We start from the raw sequence: 16778 nt of genomic DNA, 5'->3' as shown, positions 1-16778 counted from the left end.
TATTCGAAGGTCGCAGGTTCGGTCCCTGCCGGCGGCAAGTCATCTTTTCGTCCACTTTACTTTCTTCACATTTATATTCTAAATACTACAGATCACACCCCCTATATTTTCTTTGGCGTTATTGTCTGTTAGTTCTCCTTAATATTGTGTCTAACAAAGATCAAACGAGCCCTTGAAAATCATCTCCTTTCATTCAGTATCTTAAGTGTGTCATGTGTTGCTTGTGCTGATCGCAGTATTCCTTTGTTAGCGCTCACGTGGTTTTATGATGCGTCAAAACTTGTTTGTTTGTGCTTATGTACAAGAAATATGTTGCGAACTTCAGGTACAGAGGCCTTTGTCAGGCGCATCAAACGCCTTTTGCCTCTGTTCCATTTTCTTGTATTCCAAGAAATAAAATAAATAAATAAATAAACTTTAGAATGGCAGTCTTAAATGCTACATGATCAGGGTTGCTGGTGATAGAGGCAGGGAGGTGATTCAATTGAGAGGACGTCTTCAGCACGTATATGTGGAAGTACATGTTGGCCTGGCAGAACGGCACTTGAGCTTTGAAACTATGGTAGACGTGAGATGAAACGTAAGAATGTGCCGAGTTCAAAGTGCCTTTTAGTTCACCATTCATCAAGAACATTTAATGAAATAGGCATAGCCGTGCCTGCTTCTTCCTGTTAGGAACGTTAGGGAGGTCTAGAGAAGCTTTTATTGGAGTGATACTGGCAGTACGGATGCAATTAGCGACAGTGAAACGAGCTGAGCTATTTTGGATGGTTTCTAGTGCGTTTAAAGTGTACAAGAGTGAAGATCCCAGATTGAAGAGGTGTACGCGCGTTTAGACATGATTAGTGCTTCATAAAAAAGAAGAGCCAATGCGAAGTTACGACGCAAGAAGCGGACAGCACGGTTCGCATTGCTAATCACATAGTTAATATGAGTATGGTTAATACCACATAGTTGATATTGGTGGTAAAATTGCATTGATATTTAAAAACTGCAAGATGGTGCAAGACACTGCAGGAATAGAGCTCTTCCGTAATGACCACATTGTCAAGATATTTAAGCAATAGGGCAACCACAGTAATTGTTCATGAATGATTACTTTCCCGACTACTTTCATAGCCTATTCAGCGGTGTGGATCATCAGTCATCATAATTATTAGGTATAAATAAATCTCCTCCTTCCTGTAGCTGCACGGGGCTTCCGGAAAAACGCTGCACCTCTGCCAGATAAGTAGACCTGGGTTTATTGTGGCGGAAGATTAGCATGTAAGAAAGCGTGTTTATATATTAACATATAGGCAAAGCTTCAGAAAAAAATCCAGGCTACCTTGACACGCACACGTACACAGCCTTCAAGCCAGCGCTATACTATCAAGCCAGAATGTTTATTCTATACATTTGCTGCTGGACTGTAGCAGTAGGTAAGGTTCCTCAATTTATTAAGATTGTGATTGTACTCTTACATGTACGTAAAATATGATAATTGCTTATCGACCAATGAAGCTTGGTATGTAATTGTAAGACCTGTGACACTCCAAAATTGTACTGTCATGGGGGTGTGGCAATGAAGAATTCGAACGCAGTCCGACGAAGATGCAGCTCTTTACTTGGGGAACCTACGCCTATAAAAAATAGGAGCGGCGATTGTAATCGTCGGTGCTCGTTAAACTGGTCACCGGTAATGCACGTCATGTTTTATGCTGGCATGATCCAAGAACGCAGCGTTGTCGTTGGCCTTTAGGTTATTTGGGGAAAATTATAATAATATCTGGGGGTTTGCGTCCCAAAACCAAGATATGATTGCGAGAGATGCCGTACTGGAGGGCTTCGGAAATTTCGACCATCTCCTGCTTCTAACGTGCACTGAAATGGCACAGTACACGGGCCTCTAGCATTCCGCCTCCATCGAATTACGACCGCCACGGCCTTTGGAGGTTATTTGGAGAATAAGTCAACTACATACGTCGTGCGTGCAGTCTTAGCAGCAAATTTTAAAACAAACTTGAAGCTTCCCCTACAATCCGCGAGGTCTCAGTCAGGCCCTTACTTAGTACAGCAGACTGCGAAATTTGGTGCATTATAATGCCATTTTGGTATAGCGACGCTTAATAATAACTGTTGGGGTTTAACGTCCCAAAACCACCATATTATTATGAGTGGTGCCGTAGTGGAGGGAGAACTCCGGCAATTTCGACCACCTTGTGTTCTTTATAGTGCACCTATGTCTAAATACACGGGCCTCAAGCATTCTCCATGCAGGCGACAATGCGGCTGCCGCGGCCGGGGTTCGATCCCGCGAGGTGCGGGTCAGCAGTCGAGCACCTTAACCACTAAACCACCGTGGCGGATTATAGTGAAGGTCAGTTTGAGCGAGAAGGAAGGAGAAAATAGCAAGGAAGGGAATGACAGGCAACAGTATGAGCACTTATTGTCAACATGTCCGCCGCGGTGGTATAGCGGTTACGGTGCTCGGCTGCTGACCCGAAGGTCGCGGGTTCGATCCCGGCCGCGGCGGTCGCATTTCGATGGAGGCGAAATGGTAGAGGCCCGTGTACTTAGATTTAGGTGCACGTTAAAGAACACGAGATGGTCGAAATTTCCGGAGCCCTCCACTACAGCGTCTCTCATAATCATATCGTGGTTTTGGGACGTAAAACCCCAGATATTATTATTATTATACTTATTGTCAACAGAATTAAAGCTCATCCTGTTGCTCGTCGTTTCCTTCTTTGCCATTGGCTCCTTCCTTCTTGCTCAAATTGAGCTGCACTATAGCAAAGTCATTACCTCCGGCAGGCGTTGGAACACGTGTAACGGTAACGTGGAAATAAAAAAAGTCACAGTTTCGCCGCAACGGCGAAGCAATGAATGCGATAGCAATAAATTGGAATGTAACGCGAAGAACGGAAAGCAGCTCGAAATTGCCAGCGCGTCGCTCGAGCCCAAAGGATGCACGAAAAGAACGCACACAGGACGAGCGCGAACTATCATGCGTCACAGCTCGACACTGGAAGCGCACTGCTCAAACATAAAGCAGGACGAACGAAACGAACGAACAGGTACACACAGGACGAGCGCGAACTGTACCAGTCGTTACTTATTTCCGTTTAGCGCGCCTCTTTCGCAAACGCGGCCGCTGCAGCGTCGAAGCGACCTTCGTACGCTCTGTCACTTCAGCGAAGACATCGCCGGAAGAGCACAAGACATACAACCCCCCGCTCCCCCGCCAACCGCCCCCTTCTTTCCTCAAGATAAGCGCACGAAGGCGACCACGTTCGCAGGAACGGGGTCACGATCTTTAAAGCGCGCCAGGCGCGGACATCGCGCCATCTACGTGGTAACTCAGAAAGGATACTGATGCAAGATGTGTATATAAACAAGACGAGCGCGAACTAATTGTGACAGTTGTTACTTATTTCTGTTTGAACAGCGCGCTCCTTTCGCAAACGCGGCCGCTGCAGCGAGCGAAGCGAAGCACCCCACCGGCCGCCCCTTCTTTCCTTGAGATAAGCGCACGAAAGCGACGACGCCCTGTAGAGCGAACAGCAACGGCGTTCGCAGGGGCGGGGCGAACGATCTTTAAAGCGCGCGCGCACGTCGCGCCATCTATGTGGCCACTAAGAAAGCAACCTGAACTACATGGTTTACATAAAGAGCTCGCCGTTAGCAGGCTGAAAGACTGTGCTGTCGTGGCCTAACGTCTAATGCGGCGGGCTGCAAAGCGAGAGGTCGCCCGTTCGATTCCGCGCGTCGGGAAGAATTTTTGAATTATTTTTCTTTGTGGCTTTTCTATATATATATACACGCATATACATATACGGTGAATGACGGCGGCCACCGACGGCAAAAATCAGCCGAGACTGTCCTTATAATTGCTATCGCAATAAAACGTGCGCACGTGGTAATGTTCCACACTAAAAAAGCATTGTCCCTATGCTTAACACAGGACATCGAAACAAAAAGAGCAGGTGCAAGAAAGAGAAATGACTAGAGCAAGCAAAATTAATATTATTGTCTCAAGGCGCACGATATGTACGACTTGAGGCTTTGCGCAGCGCCGCTGAGAGATTGTGATGACGTCGGGTATAACCTAATGGAAAACGCCAAACCATGGAAGTACTTTGTATGGCCAGAAGCACCGTAGAAGTTTTAAGTGCGGAGCAGTTAAGGAGCCCATGCTGTCGTCTCATGTCATCACTTGGCGTCCCGCTTAAAGAACCAAAATGAACCAAAAGAGAACAGGTCAAGTCAGTACCAAAATAAATCAAATGAGGGCGCTACAAGGTAAGTCAAACCCAAACTAGGTCATGAGAGGGCGCCACTGGATCACAAATTAAGGTTTCCGTTCCCGCCACGGAGGTCGAGCAAGCTGCACGTGTGGAACACTAGCTCTTGCTTGCCCAAAAACGCCAGCATCGCCGAACAGCTAACTAGCCTGGTCGAGCCAGCGAAGCAAGAGCGAAACGCCAGCGCTGAGACTTAGACGTAGATTACGGAAGAGAGTAGGGGAGGCGGAACGCCAACGAATGCGAGGTAACCCTCAGCTTCGGAAGACTCAGACCCAAGCTGAGCACCTAACAGGCGAACCGGCACCATGGCTTCCGACAAACACGAGCCAAGAGTCAACAGAGGCAGGCGAATCGTCAGCTCTGCTGCGTAGTTGGTGCAGTTTTCTCGGTGTGGAACTGGCGCAATTTTTAAAGACGATAGCCTTTCTTGGGGAACTCAAACGCAGAAATTTTGGTCTGTCTGTCTGTCTATCTTTGGTGTACGTCGTCCGCGTTTCTGCGTCTAGTCCCTCATTTCTCGACATTTCTGTCAGTTCGATCAGCGATCCTCGGACGTGGAGACCGTAATTGAGTTGGAATGAAAAGGAACCGAGGCTTGCTTGTAGGATTTCGCTACACGCCAATATCAGCAGGGCGAAGTAACTATCCCAAGATCGAGGTCTCTCTTGGTACATTCTCTTTAACACAGTCTTAAGAGTGCCGGTAAACTTCTCTACGAGACCGTTCTCCACTGTGGGATATGGCGTCGTGTCTTTTGGCAAGCCGATGCGGGAAAAAAATCTCGATCAGTGCTTCAGCAACGTGAAGTGCGTCAATTGCAGGCAGTGCTACAGCGTTAAAATAACGAATAGGAAAATCGATTAGTGTTTGAACATATCGGTTCCCGCGGTCATCTCTTGGTGAAACAAGACCTATTAAAAAAACCGCGAACAATTCAAAAACTGCCCGGAGAAGAGGCATGTTGGCTAGTGGTGCGACTCCCACTTTTTTTCTTTAGGGGTAGTTCTTTGGCATTTGTCGCAAGAGTAGACAAAACGTTCTACGTCCCCGTTCAGATCAGGCCAACAAAAATCTTCCAATGAACGATCAGCAGTTATTTTGGTGCTTTGGCGTCCCGCCATAATGATTCAATGAGCAACGTCTAGTATGCCTTCCCGGAGCACTTTCGCGCAGGTCGCGGGATTGAATCCCGGCCGCGGCGGCCGCATTTTTAATGAAGGCCAAATGCTTGAGGCCCATGTACCTAGATTTAGGTGGACGTTAAAGAACCCCAGGTGGTTGCAATTTCCGGAGCCCTCCTCTAGGGCCTCTCTGATAATCATATCGTGGTTTTGGGACGTTAAACTGCAACAAGTATTATATTGTTGATTCGAAGTGGTCATCTGCTCAAACGTTCTGCGAGTAGCAAGGTAGTAACGACGATAAAGCAATCCTTTATCGTCAATGAATCCGTAGGTGTGGCCTTTTCTGAGTTAAACTCTGTGCTAACTTTAGCAAAGGTAGCTTTTAGTGTCAGGCCCTTCCGTTGCTCCTCAACGAGTTGGGCTGCGCTAGAAGCTGTTCTTGGCTCCAAATGTAAGCAAACACTGCAGCGGACTGAAGAGGCCACCCATACCTTCAAAAGAGTCAAGTGTACCGCCGCCACTGCTATGCTGTTTAAACACCCCAAGCCAGACGCATCCATAACCATCATGACAGACGCTTCCGACACCGCTGTGGGCGCGGTTCTGCAGTAATTCATCGACAATGTATGGCATCCACTCATTTTGTTCTTAAAGAATCGGAAGCCTGCGAAGTCCCGCTAGAGCGTCTTCCGCCGCGAATTATTGCATGTTCATCCGGCTCTCGAACATTTCCGACGATTTTGCGAGGGCAGTAAGTTTACTGTGTTTACAGATAACAAGCCACTCGTGCAAGTAATGAGCCGCTTGATGTCCTGTTACTCGCCACGTGAGACCCGACACCTTACCTACACCTCGGAGTTAACTAGAACATTCCATCACATCAAGGGCATAGAGAACGTCCAGACGATGTCCTGAGTTGCGTCAGTACTTACCGATCCAACGTCAGAGCACTTCATCGATGTTGATCTACTCGCCAGTCACCAACGTAATGACGCCGAACTTCCAGCCATCCGGATTTCATCATCAACCTCCCTGCAATAAAACGATGTCGTGCTCACTGTAAATGGTACACCAGTCATCTGCGACACTTCTACTGGTAGTCTTCGAAAATTCATTCCGGTATCGCTTCGTAGAGGCCTGTACGAAGCCGTACACACGTCGTGGCAGCCTGGAACTGGCGCGACGCAAAAGCCTCTAATTCAGTCATTTCGTTTCACCTTGGCTGAACGCATAAATTCGCAAGTGGGTCTGACGGTGTTTGCTAAGTTAACGCTCCAAGATACAAAATCGTCCTGTTGCTCCTGGTTAGCCGGTTTGTTCCACCGGATGCTCGTTTTGACACGGTGCACATGGATTCACTCGGCCCTCTTCCAGGTTTTAAGGGCTACTACTGCATGCTGACACGCATAGACCGCTACACACTATGGCCAGAAGCGACAGCCATATCTCACAACTCAGGGCGAGAATCTTGAGCAGCTTTTGTGTCTACGTGGATTGTCATATTCAGGTGGCCACTACGATATTCACCGATCCTGGTCGGCAGTTCGACTCGGCCCTTTTCAACGAACTTCTCAAGATGCTCGGAACAACACGACTGCTTACCAACCACAGTCAAATAGATTCCTCCGAACATTTTCATCGGCGTCTCATGTGCTCGCATGGGGCATGGATCTCCAGAGAAGTGAGTTCTCCAGTTTCCTCTCTTCTTGCATGGCATCAAAGCCGCACACAAGAGTGACCTGGACTGCTCTTATATTAAATTGGTCCACGAGACTCAGCTGCGCTTTACATGCGGTTTCTTTGCCGCAACCTCCACAACACCTATACCATCATCAGTGGACTAGGTTTGCGAACTACAAGCCTTCTTCTGTCACATACAGGGTTGCCGTTGGGTGGATTTGCAAAGGAGCCAGAATTGAATGTAAGGTGCCCAAAGTAGGCATGCCATTTGAACTTTATCGCCAAATATGTAGTCAAAGAGTAGAAAATCACTATTTTGACTAGAATTATGATTTTAATTCAATAAATTTGATTTTGAACATACCAAAATAGAAAAATACGGAAGATCCCACACCTTGTGGGAATCGGTTTCATGCAAAGCAATCAGCGAGTAGTTGTAGGGCGAAAGCGCTCTCCGGCAGCTCATAAGCGTTGCTTGTCGACTGCGCTCCCCGCTCGCCCTATGAGAATTAACGGCAAGGCTAGAGGGAAGACACGACGCGCGTAACGTTCTTCTTCACGTTCCACGATGCTTTGAATGGATGGATGCAGGTTACGGCGCGGAACTTAGCCCCAGCTTAAGGACCTGGTGAGCCAGCTCCTAAAAAAACGCCAGGCCTGCGCGGAAAGCGCAGCACAGTGACAGCGAAAGCTCGAAGAGCGGCATTTCTAGAGCACGTTATAAACTCTCTTGTGGCTACTAATACAAGTACACTAGCACCGTACCCTATACGCCACAAATCAATTTTTGTGAAGTTGGGAAGCACCCATCACGACATTACTCGTCATTACTCGGCATTATTTGTAGATTATTTATGCGACGGCTTATGACGATGAATTATGACTGAGCCTTCTGTAATGGGTTGCAAGCTTTAAATGACCCACTAGTTACGTAGTTCTCATTGTGTGACGCCCGGTCGTTATTTCACTCTCCCACCACGCTTTATAACATACGCTAACGTGAGAAAGAGGTAGAGAGAGGGGAATAAACTCTATTGAGACCCTCAGAAAATGGATCATGGGAGCCTTATGGGCTTCCTTGGCAACCAATAGAGGTGCACTTGCGAGGAACTCACTACGCTATAAATCGTAATTTTTGTGAAGTAAGGAAGCAGCGACTACTCAATTTTTCGTCATTCTGCGCAGAACCGTAGTACCTGCTAAACACCTGTAAGATATTATGTGCACTTTGCTGATACTGTGGCTAATGACAATGAAGAATTATGGCAGAGGCCCTTGTAATGGGTTGGAAGCATTCAACAACTCGCTGGTTGCGCAATTCGCATTGTGTGACGCCTGGTTACAGAATTCGCGTTATGTGACACTTGTTTGTTATTTTACTCTTCTACCACGCTGCAATACATATGTTAATGTGGTTCCTTCCCGACATGAAGCCTGTATAGGGTCTTTTTGCAAAGCAGTGTCAAGCACCGGCATGGCTCAGAGGTAGAGTACTGGGCTCCCACGCAGAAGACCCAGGTTCGAACCTCGTTATATCCTGGAAATTTTTTCTTATTTCGTTTTTTTTTTTATTTTGAGCGATACTGGTTACGGACACTGGCGGCGGCGGCAGCGGCGGCAGCGGACAACTACGGCGCCGAAAACGGCCCTTGTTGTGATCTCATGACAGCTTTCGCTGCAAAATTCTGCTCAGAACATGCCGCATTTTCGCGGGCGCCGATTGCGGCTGCTGCCACGGGCACATACATACCGGCCAGTTGTGTGGCTAGCCGTCATAAACAATTATTATTATTTCGTGCAGAATTTATATTCGTTTCAGGAACCGGTTACGTGACGTATGCATAACCAACTTGCGGAGCCACCTCACGTGGAGCATTCACGTGTTCCACTGGCAGATTTGGCTTGGTGCACTCCCGGTGCTCGCTCCAGGATTTCGGCGGCCGCTCCGGATCTTCCAGTGGAATTCGCCATTAATTTCTAGCCAGACGGGCTCCTAAAGTAGCCAGTTTGGCGCAAGGTAGCCACCAATGGCCAACCTGGTCAGATACGCAAGTGCCAAGGCTGTCGCGGCACTTTGCGCCAAATTGGGGACTTTTCGACCCCATCTAGTGACGAAAATATCAGATTGGCTCCATCGCTACCTTCTGGTTACTTTTGAACATTTGTTCTGGAGCATTAAGCAGCCAGTCTTCACATTTAACACGAAAGTGTTTTATGCCGGAGTCCACCTAAACTTTCATGACGTATTTCTGTCACGGAAGTACGTCAGCAAAATGAACGCCATCAGATGGCAAAGAACAAAAAACTAAAACGTTCTGTCGACGGGAGTCGAACTCATGACCTCTCGGTCAGCGACGACGGCCGGTGGGCGTTTAGCCCACTGAGCTACCGCCAAACACTTTTTTATTATGGTCTTTAATAGAATGCGTATGAAAACAGTACACAGTATCACAACAGTCTATAACACAGAGTTACACTACTACAGTCACTTAGCGACAATGAAAGTACAAGCACTGCTACCGCCAAACGCATTACGGGGGCTACATTAACGCGCCTTTTATCTTTCACGCTTTCTTCTCGCAGTGCTCTTGAATAGATGGATGGATGCTATGAGCGTCCCCTTTATAACGGGCAGTGACATCTGTGCCACCAGGCCCCAAAAAAAAAAACGTGCCGTTGCTTCGACCATCCAGTTCGGCGCGTTTCTAATACAAGTTTAATTTCGTCAACGCTTTAACACACCGTGAGATGGCAGCTTTAGTTCAAGCCTCGCTCATAGCATCCATTCATATAAAAAAATAGCTCTCCGACGCTCGCCTGGCTCTCGCACTGCGTTCCCCGCTCGCCCTGTAAAAAGGAATGACCAGGCTAGAGGGAAGACAAGCCGCGCGTAGCGTTCTTTTTCGCGTTCCACGATACTTTGAATGGAGTGATGCAGGTTGCTTTGAATGGATGCTTTGAGTAGATGGATGAAGGGATCGATGCAGGTCACGACGCTTTCAAGGAGTGCATATCGAGTATCAGTGTTTATTATGTGCTTGTTCATGCCATCTTTCCGCGGGATTCACCATATGCAGTGTCCACCTATATGTTAAGAACTTCAGCTACTGCAAAGGTTAAATCATGATCATAGGCGTTAGTCATCGGTACGAAGACGAGCCACTAGGCGTCAACGTGAGCGAGATGCGTCCACCCACCATCAAGCGGTGCTTTATCTGCCAAACAACAGTAGACATTGTACACGCTCTCATATACGAATGCCCTATAAACAATAAACTACTTCTGTGACGACACGTTTCACTTTCGTGTTATACCGATTCCCATGACGGAAGGATCAGCCATGATTTTTTTTTCCCAGCTGTTCTTTCGTGTCAGCCAATGAACGTGCGTTCTCCCCCACAAGCAGGCTGGCGCATCGAGGCACCCCAAGGCAACGCGCGGGGAGCCTGTAAGTGCCAGCTGGCTGTTGCATGCATAATGGCAAACGCGTGGCTGCACGCTGCTCACCCTGCCCGCCATCTATACTGATGTTACAGGCAAGTTATTATTTTGACGCGCAGCGAGTGTTCTGGTGTGAAATTCACAAAACAGAGGTTCGCAGGAAAATGAACTTGGCTGTTCAGCTTGTACAATACAACTTAGCAATGTGCATGTTTGGGCTAGTTGGTAGTACATTGATGCCACTCGTACTATTGGCCGCGAGATCGACCTATAGGTGGCAGCACTGTCACCACGTTAGTGTGAAGAGGCCTTCGGCGGCACGTATACAAATGCCCACAGCGGCGCTTCGTTGTGAGCGGGTTGAGCCTATTGTCGGCGAATAAAATGCGTTCATTGAAGCTTACTGGTAGTATATACGCTCTTAATTGTTGAATCGATGCACAAAGATCATCCAACGTTACTATTCCTAGTAAGAGAAGCGCAATCTGTCGATGAAAGGGATGCTCGCCCTGGATGACTGTCTGCGCTTACGCACTATATGACGTTTTTGGTTGTTTTCTCTGTACGTGTTTAGCTTGTGTTCTGCGTACTACGCACTGCTGTAGCACGACCGCACTACTTAAATGTTTATTTCTTGTTCTTTTGTATACCAGCCCATATTACTGTGGAATGAGTTCAATCGCACTGTTCGCGCGAATACGCATACGCATTTGTGTATTGTTCAGTTCTTCATGAAATATAGGGCAGTTGATAAGTTAAGTCAGGAAAGCTACGTGATTGACAGCGCTTTAGCGCCACGGAGTCGTTCAACGCGTGCGCACTTGTTCTTGCTCCCGTAACAGAATAAAAAGGTAAGAGTTTAGCACAGAGCTGTGGTCGATTGATTACGCGCACGACAGTGATGCAACAAAGGTCCGGTTCTTTCGTGGAATAATTGTCTTTTCTTTTTTTTTTAAACTAATAATGTCCGCTGCCTTCCATCAATTTCTAACAACTCCACACAAATGCTCAAGATAATGTAAAAAAAAGGATGAGGTTTTGCGTGAAATTATAGGACAGAAATGTAAGGCACGCCGTCGGGATTAATTCTGAATATTGGGGTTCTTCAAAGCATACCTAAATCTAAGCACACGGGTGGTTCTGCATAAATTTCGCCCCAAGTTAAAATTGCGCGTGGAAACTATTTTATCACTGCCGTGTCATTCCATTGCTGTTTTTTAGGGGACAGTTTGAGTACCGAAGTGTCAGACTTCACGTGATAGAAATGTTTCGCTGTAGCGGGACCACTACAATAAATGAACATCTTAAGCATAACTAAGGATCATCGCATAACCGATGAACTACACAGTGCCGCAGTTATACACCTAACAACCACGCGAAAGTGCATGGCATAGAGCCTCGTTTTTGTTTACCAACGAGTCGCTCAAACGGTGCCTTCACGCACCATTTAATGCTCCTCACGTTTGGGGCTATGCCAAGTGCACTTTAGGATGTGCTTGAACCAGGAAGCGGCACCAACACTGAAATGATTCTGGCGAACGAAGGGTACGACACAAATACACAGCCCTCTCGGAAGTCGCGCTCACTGATCTTATTACAGTGCGCATGCAGCCGAGCAAGCCCATTTGCTCCTGCACACCATGTTAGGTATACGTAGGCGCAGTTAAACTCGCGGTAACATAACAGAATACACCAACCTTTGAGAACGTGCAGGACGCACGCGCACCTGCAAACGCCACGTGGCTAGCAGACGACGCAGGGAGCAATCCACACTAGGTGCGCTTCAGCCAGTAGCCACCAGGCGGCGACTCCGCTCGATCTCGCGGCCAATAGCCCAAGCTTCAGAGACGAGGGACGAAAGAACACCACACACACAAGCGCTTGTGTGTGTGGTGTTCTTTTGTCCCTCGTCTCTGAAGCTTGGGCTATAGCAGCATCTATCTTGAGCAGGATTTTCCTATCTTAAGCTGGACTGGTATTACGTAAACTCCACAAACTCACTGCCGTAGCTGCAGAGGCTGCTCTCCTAGGTTATATCAGACTGCTATTATCGGCAGGAATGTTCATCAGCTGGAGAGAGATATTGTAGAGACAGTGACAATTGCTTCAAGGAGATGTGGAGTTTTTTAGTTCGCTGTCGGTCTCTGTTACTAAATACGAACTTTTGTTTCTTTGCACGTGATATTTACGTGGTCGGCACCTCTACGGATTTCAGACGTTTATCTAGAGTCCGCTTCGCACATTTGTTGAAGCTTGATCTGTTATTTATTGTTTTTGTTTTGCTGTTGTTGTTGTTGGATAAACACGTGTGTCTCATCTACGTAAGCTCGGCGTTGTCTCATTAAATGAAGAGGGATTTTTCAGTAATGCTTCGGGTTATCTTTTTCAGTGTCCCGTGTGCTTGGCAGCTACTTTTCCTAATCCGCTGATGAAATTCGTTCTGTGGATTCATGCAAAAAATAGTTAAACGTTTAATAATTGTACTCACTTGTTCATTGGAATGTTCCAATATCACTCTGCATCTGGCAAGAATTCTATCTATTCTATATGAACTGGATGGAGGCGCGCTGAATGTAGTATAATTTATTCATTTATTTGCAGCTTATCTTTGGCTTGAAGACCAAGCAAGAGGAAAACAAAGAGGGCTCTTATTTCTATGGTCTTGCATATTCAGATCAATGATAAAATCGTTATTAATATTGCCGCTTCTTTTTTGTTTAGCTACAAATTCGAGTATAAAGTTAATGGCATGGCTACTTTGCCTACTTTTGGCTTGAGTTCAGGCTCCTGCTCAAACCCACCCAACGGCAGCACTGCCCCGTGCGTAAGCGTTCGCTAGGAACAGTCTGCGTACATTTCCCCAGAAACCACTCCTGGTACCCACGGTTTGGTGCGTAATTGTGCTCTGCGCTCGCCTCTAGAGCTCACTTCTGGGGACCTATCCCGTTCTCGAGCGACGTCGACCAACCTTCATCATGAATGTACATATGTACATGGCAGAGCCGGTGCAGTTGCCCTTCGACGGCTCAAGTCCGCTTACCTTAAAAGATGCTCGCCGTCGTCTTCACCTCTGCGCGATGCAATTCTACTGACTACCTCAGCGCCGTCTTCATACGTCACCCTCAAAAGCGTCAGCTGGAGTTTACATCCCTCGTCAGATTCTCCTCCTCTCTAAGGCTAAGCCCTCTGTAGCGGCAGCAGCATCGGTGGCGCACGACAGAGACGCTGACGCTTAGGGCGAGACAGACGGTCCGATGTTGCGTATGATCCGACGTGCGGCATCAGACGACCCAGCATGCGGCGTACGACGATTCCGCGCACATGAGGTGAATGATCACCTAGCCGCAGGCTTCACCCATATACAGCGCTTCGGCATGCACACTCGGAATACTTCGTATCTTCGGAATGAAGCACAAAACAAACAACTGCGCACAGGCACGCTTCGCTCTATCAGAAAATGAATGAAACTACGCCTTCGCTAGCGACAAGCACATCGCAAGAGCGCGCCGTCAGTCACGACTCTGAGAGCTAGGCCTAACAAGGCGGCCGTCGCCTACGTTCGTGATGAAACGCGAGCTCGTCATATAGCTCTTGTATTACAGCGATAGCAAATAGACGGACACTCTCAGCTGCTTTTGCCGTCGCCCTTGTGCGGTGCCGTCATGTCCCGTGTGTATATATATATATATATATATATATATATATATATATATATATATATATAACCCCCAAGAAAAACACTTCAGAGAAATGTTTTCCGAGGCACGGAACCGCACGGGTGACCTCTCGCTGCGCAGCGCGGCGCGCGGCGTTAAACGGTTACGACACGAGGCGAACGCCTTTCAGGATGCTATCGGCGAGCCATTTATATACACGATTTACTAGGGTGTGCGAACATTCGAAAGTTTCGAATATTGGTCGAATATTACATTCGAATATTCGTATTCGATTCGAAAATCGCGTATTCGAAAAGTTTCGAATATTTGATAACTTCGAATATTCGGAAAATTCGAATATGCGATTCGATTATCATGCATAAAATTACTCGTCTTCCACATTTCTGCTGCGTTCGTATCACTAAAAACGTTGCCGAGAGGAGCGATAAACATCGTAAGTACACGGAGGCACGATATCTGCCTGCGACGAGCGCCCCAATACGTATGATTTATTGCTGGTGCATCTCCGACGTGCTGCGTTGATGGCGATCATGTAACCGTACATTTTCAATATTATGCGGCCATAACGTGCCGCACTACCACTCGTTCACTATGCGGGACCACTTCTGAAGAAAGACAGTGACCCACGTGAGTGGTGGCGGACTGTAGGCACCTTCAGATGCCCCAGTCTGGCAAAGCTTTGCCCCATGTAACTCCTTATACCGGCTAATTCTGTTCCAAGCGAGCGTGCCTTTTCAGTGGCAGGGGGGGGGGTGTCCCTGTTACAAGGGAGCGCCTGCTGCCTGATCATGTGGAGCAACTCATATTTCTTGATGATAACATCTAGTCATTACTTTCATTGTGCCGTGATATTTGCTTGTGTTGTGATGTGCATTGTGCTAGCCTGGACATTGTGTTCTGGAGATAGCAGTGTATGTTGTGTTGCCAGTCAGGCTGTTAATGTTTTTTTTTCATATAGCTACATGTTAAATAAAATATTGTTACTGTGGAGGCATTTTTCCTTTGATGTTCGATATTCGATTCGATATTCGAAGGTGGGTATTCGTATTCGATTCGTATTCGAAAAATCACACCATCTCCCGCTAAAGGGACCATGAGGCGATGCGAAGCAGTGTTTCGGCATGTAGAGCCCTCGTTTCAGAGGTGGAGTGGTGAGGGGGAGAGGGGAAGTGGAGAGGGGGAAAGGGAAGGGGCAAGGGAAAGGGGAGAGGTGATGTGGAGAGGGAAAGAGAGGAGGATGAAAGGGGCGTGGGAAAGAGAAGTGGAGAGGTGATGTAGAGAGGGCAGGGGGTGAAGGGGGAGGGGAGATGTGCTGTGGAGAGGGGAAGTGGAGAGGGTTTGCGCATGCGCAGTAAGGGTGGTCATGCCGCACACCCACCACCACCACCGCCACCACCGGATTGAACTCCGCTATAACATGCTTCACATTTAAAATTTGATATTCGCACACCCCTTACCATTTACTTCAGTGTGCGTTCTCGGTCATCAGCGGGATAGCGCGAAGAGCACGAGGGGCACGCTTTAAAGGTTGTCGCGCTGCTCGTTGGGATGCGCGCGTGCCTCCAGTGAACTTTGCCCTGCTGGGCATGGTTGCCTGCGCGCGCGCTTATCTCGTGAGGGGGTGCTTTGTATGTTTGTGCTTTCGCCGCGATGCCCGCGCTGCAGTTACAGAGCATACGAAGATGACTTCGCTCGCTGCAGCGGCCGCGTTTGCGAAATGAGCGCGCTTTTCTAACAGAAACGAGTAACAACTGTGACAGTTTTTATTTCGCGCTCGTCCTGCGTGTAGTACTTAGATTTAGGTGCACGTTAAAGAACCCCAGGTGGTCGAAATTTCCGGAGCCCTCCACTACGGCGTCTCTCATAATCATATGGTGGTTTTGGGACGTTAAATCCCAGATATTATTATTATTATTATTATCGTCCTGTGTGTACCTGTGCGTTCGTTTCGTGCGTCCTTCTTTATGTTTAAGAAGTTCGCTTTAGGTGTCGAGATGTGACACTTGATAGTTCGCGATCGTCCTGTCTGTGTTGTTTTTGTGCGTCCTTTGCGCTTGAGCGACGCGCTGGATAGTTCGAACTGCTTTCCGTTCATCGCGTTACAATTCAACTTGTTGCTATCGCATTCATTGCTTCGGCGGTGGTGGTGAAACTGTGACTTTTTTACCAAAACGTGAAGCGTTGAACTCTTACGCCACGCGTTTGTGTATGTAAATGAATTCGTCGACACCCTCAATGTGAAAAGCAAAAGTGGATGCGAAGCGAGCCGGCTCGCCGAGACGGCCGGTGTCGCTGTGTTTACTTGCTTAATAGCTTTGCATCGCTGCTCGCGATCTCGCTAGTGATTTTAAAACGGGCGCTGTCCTGTAGCAATGGCGCACTTCAGACATCAATTTATTCAGTTATGAATTATTTGGTGCCACAAACAAATTATACTCGATGTTTATCACGCCGCCGCGAGTGGCGATGCCGGCAAGTGCTCCGAGGCTCACCTCGCCATTGGCCACGGTGACCGGAGTAGGGATAGGTGCGCTACCAGCGGCGTCACACTTCCCCCGCTCTGCCAA

General features: G+C 47.7%; 1 protein-coding gene across 1 annotated transcript in view; it reads left to right on the top strand.

The window, feature by feature from the left end:
* Positions 1-1200: 1200 nt before the first annotated feature.
* Positions 1201-16778, top strand: part of LOC119402989 (A disintegrin and metalloproteinase with thrombospondin motifs 16) — a 56313-nt gene continuing 40735 nt past the window's right edge. The window contains exon 1 of the mRNA XM_037669977.2: positions 1201-1421. Coding sequence (XP_037525905.1) covers positions 1382-1421 — 40 coding nt within the window. The 5' untranslated portion in view covers positions 1201-1381. The remainder of the gene's footprint in view (positions 1422-16778) is intronic.

This window comes from Rhipicephalus sanguineus, chromosome 8 (genome assembly GCF_013339695.2).
Source record: "Rhipicephalus sanguineus isolate Rsan-2018 chromosome 8, BIME_Rsan_1.4, whole genome shotgun sequence".
In the NCBI taxonomy this organism is placed as follows: Eukaryota; Metazoa; Arthropoda; class Arachnida; order Ixodida; family Ixodidae; genus Rhipicephalus; species Rhipicephalus sanguineus.
The sequence above is the reverse complement of the archived record's forward strand: the minus strand, read 5'-3'. Positions and strand labels throughout refer to the sequence as shown.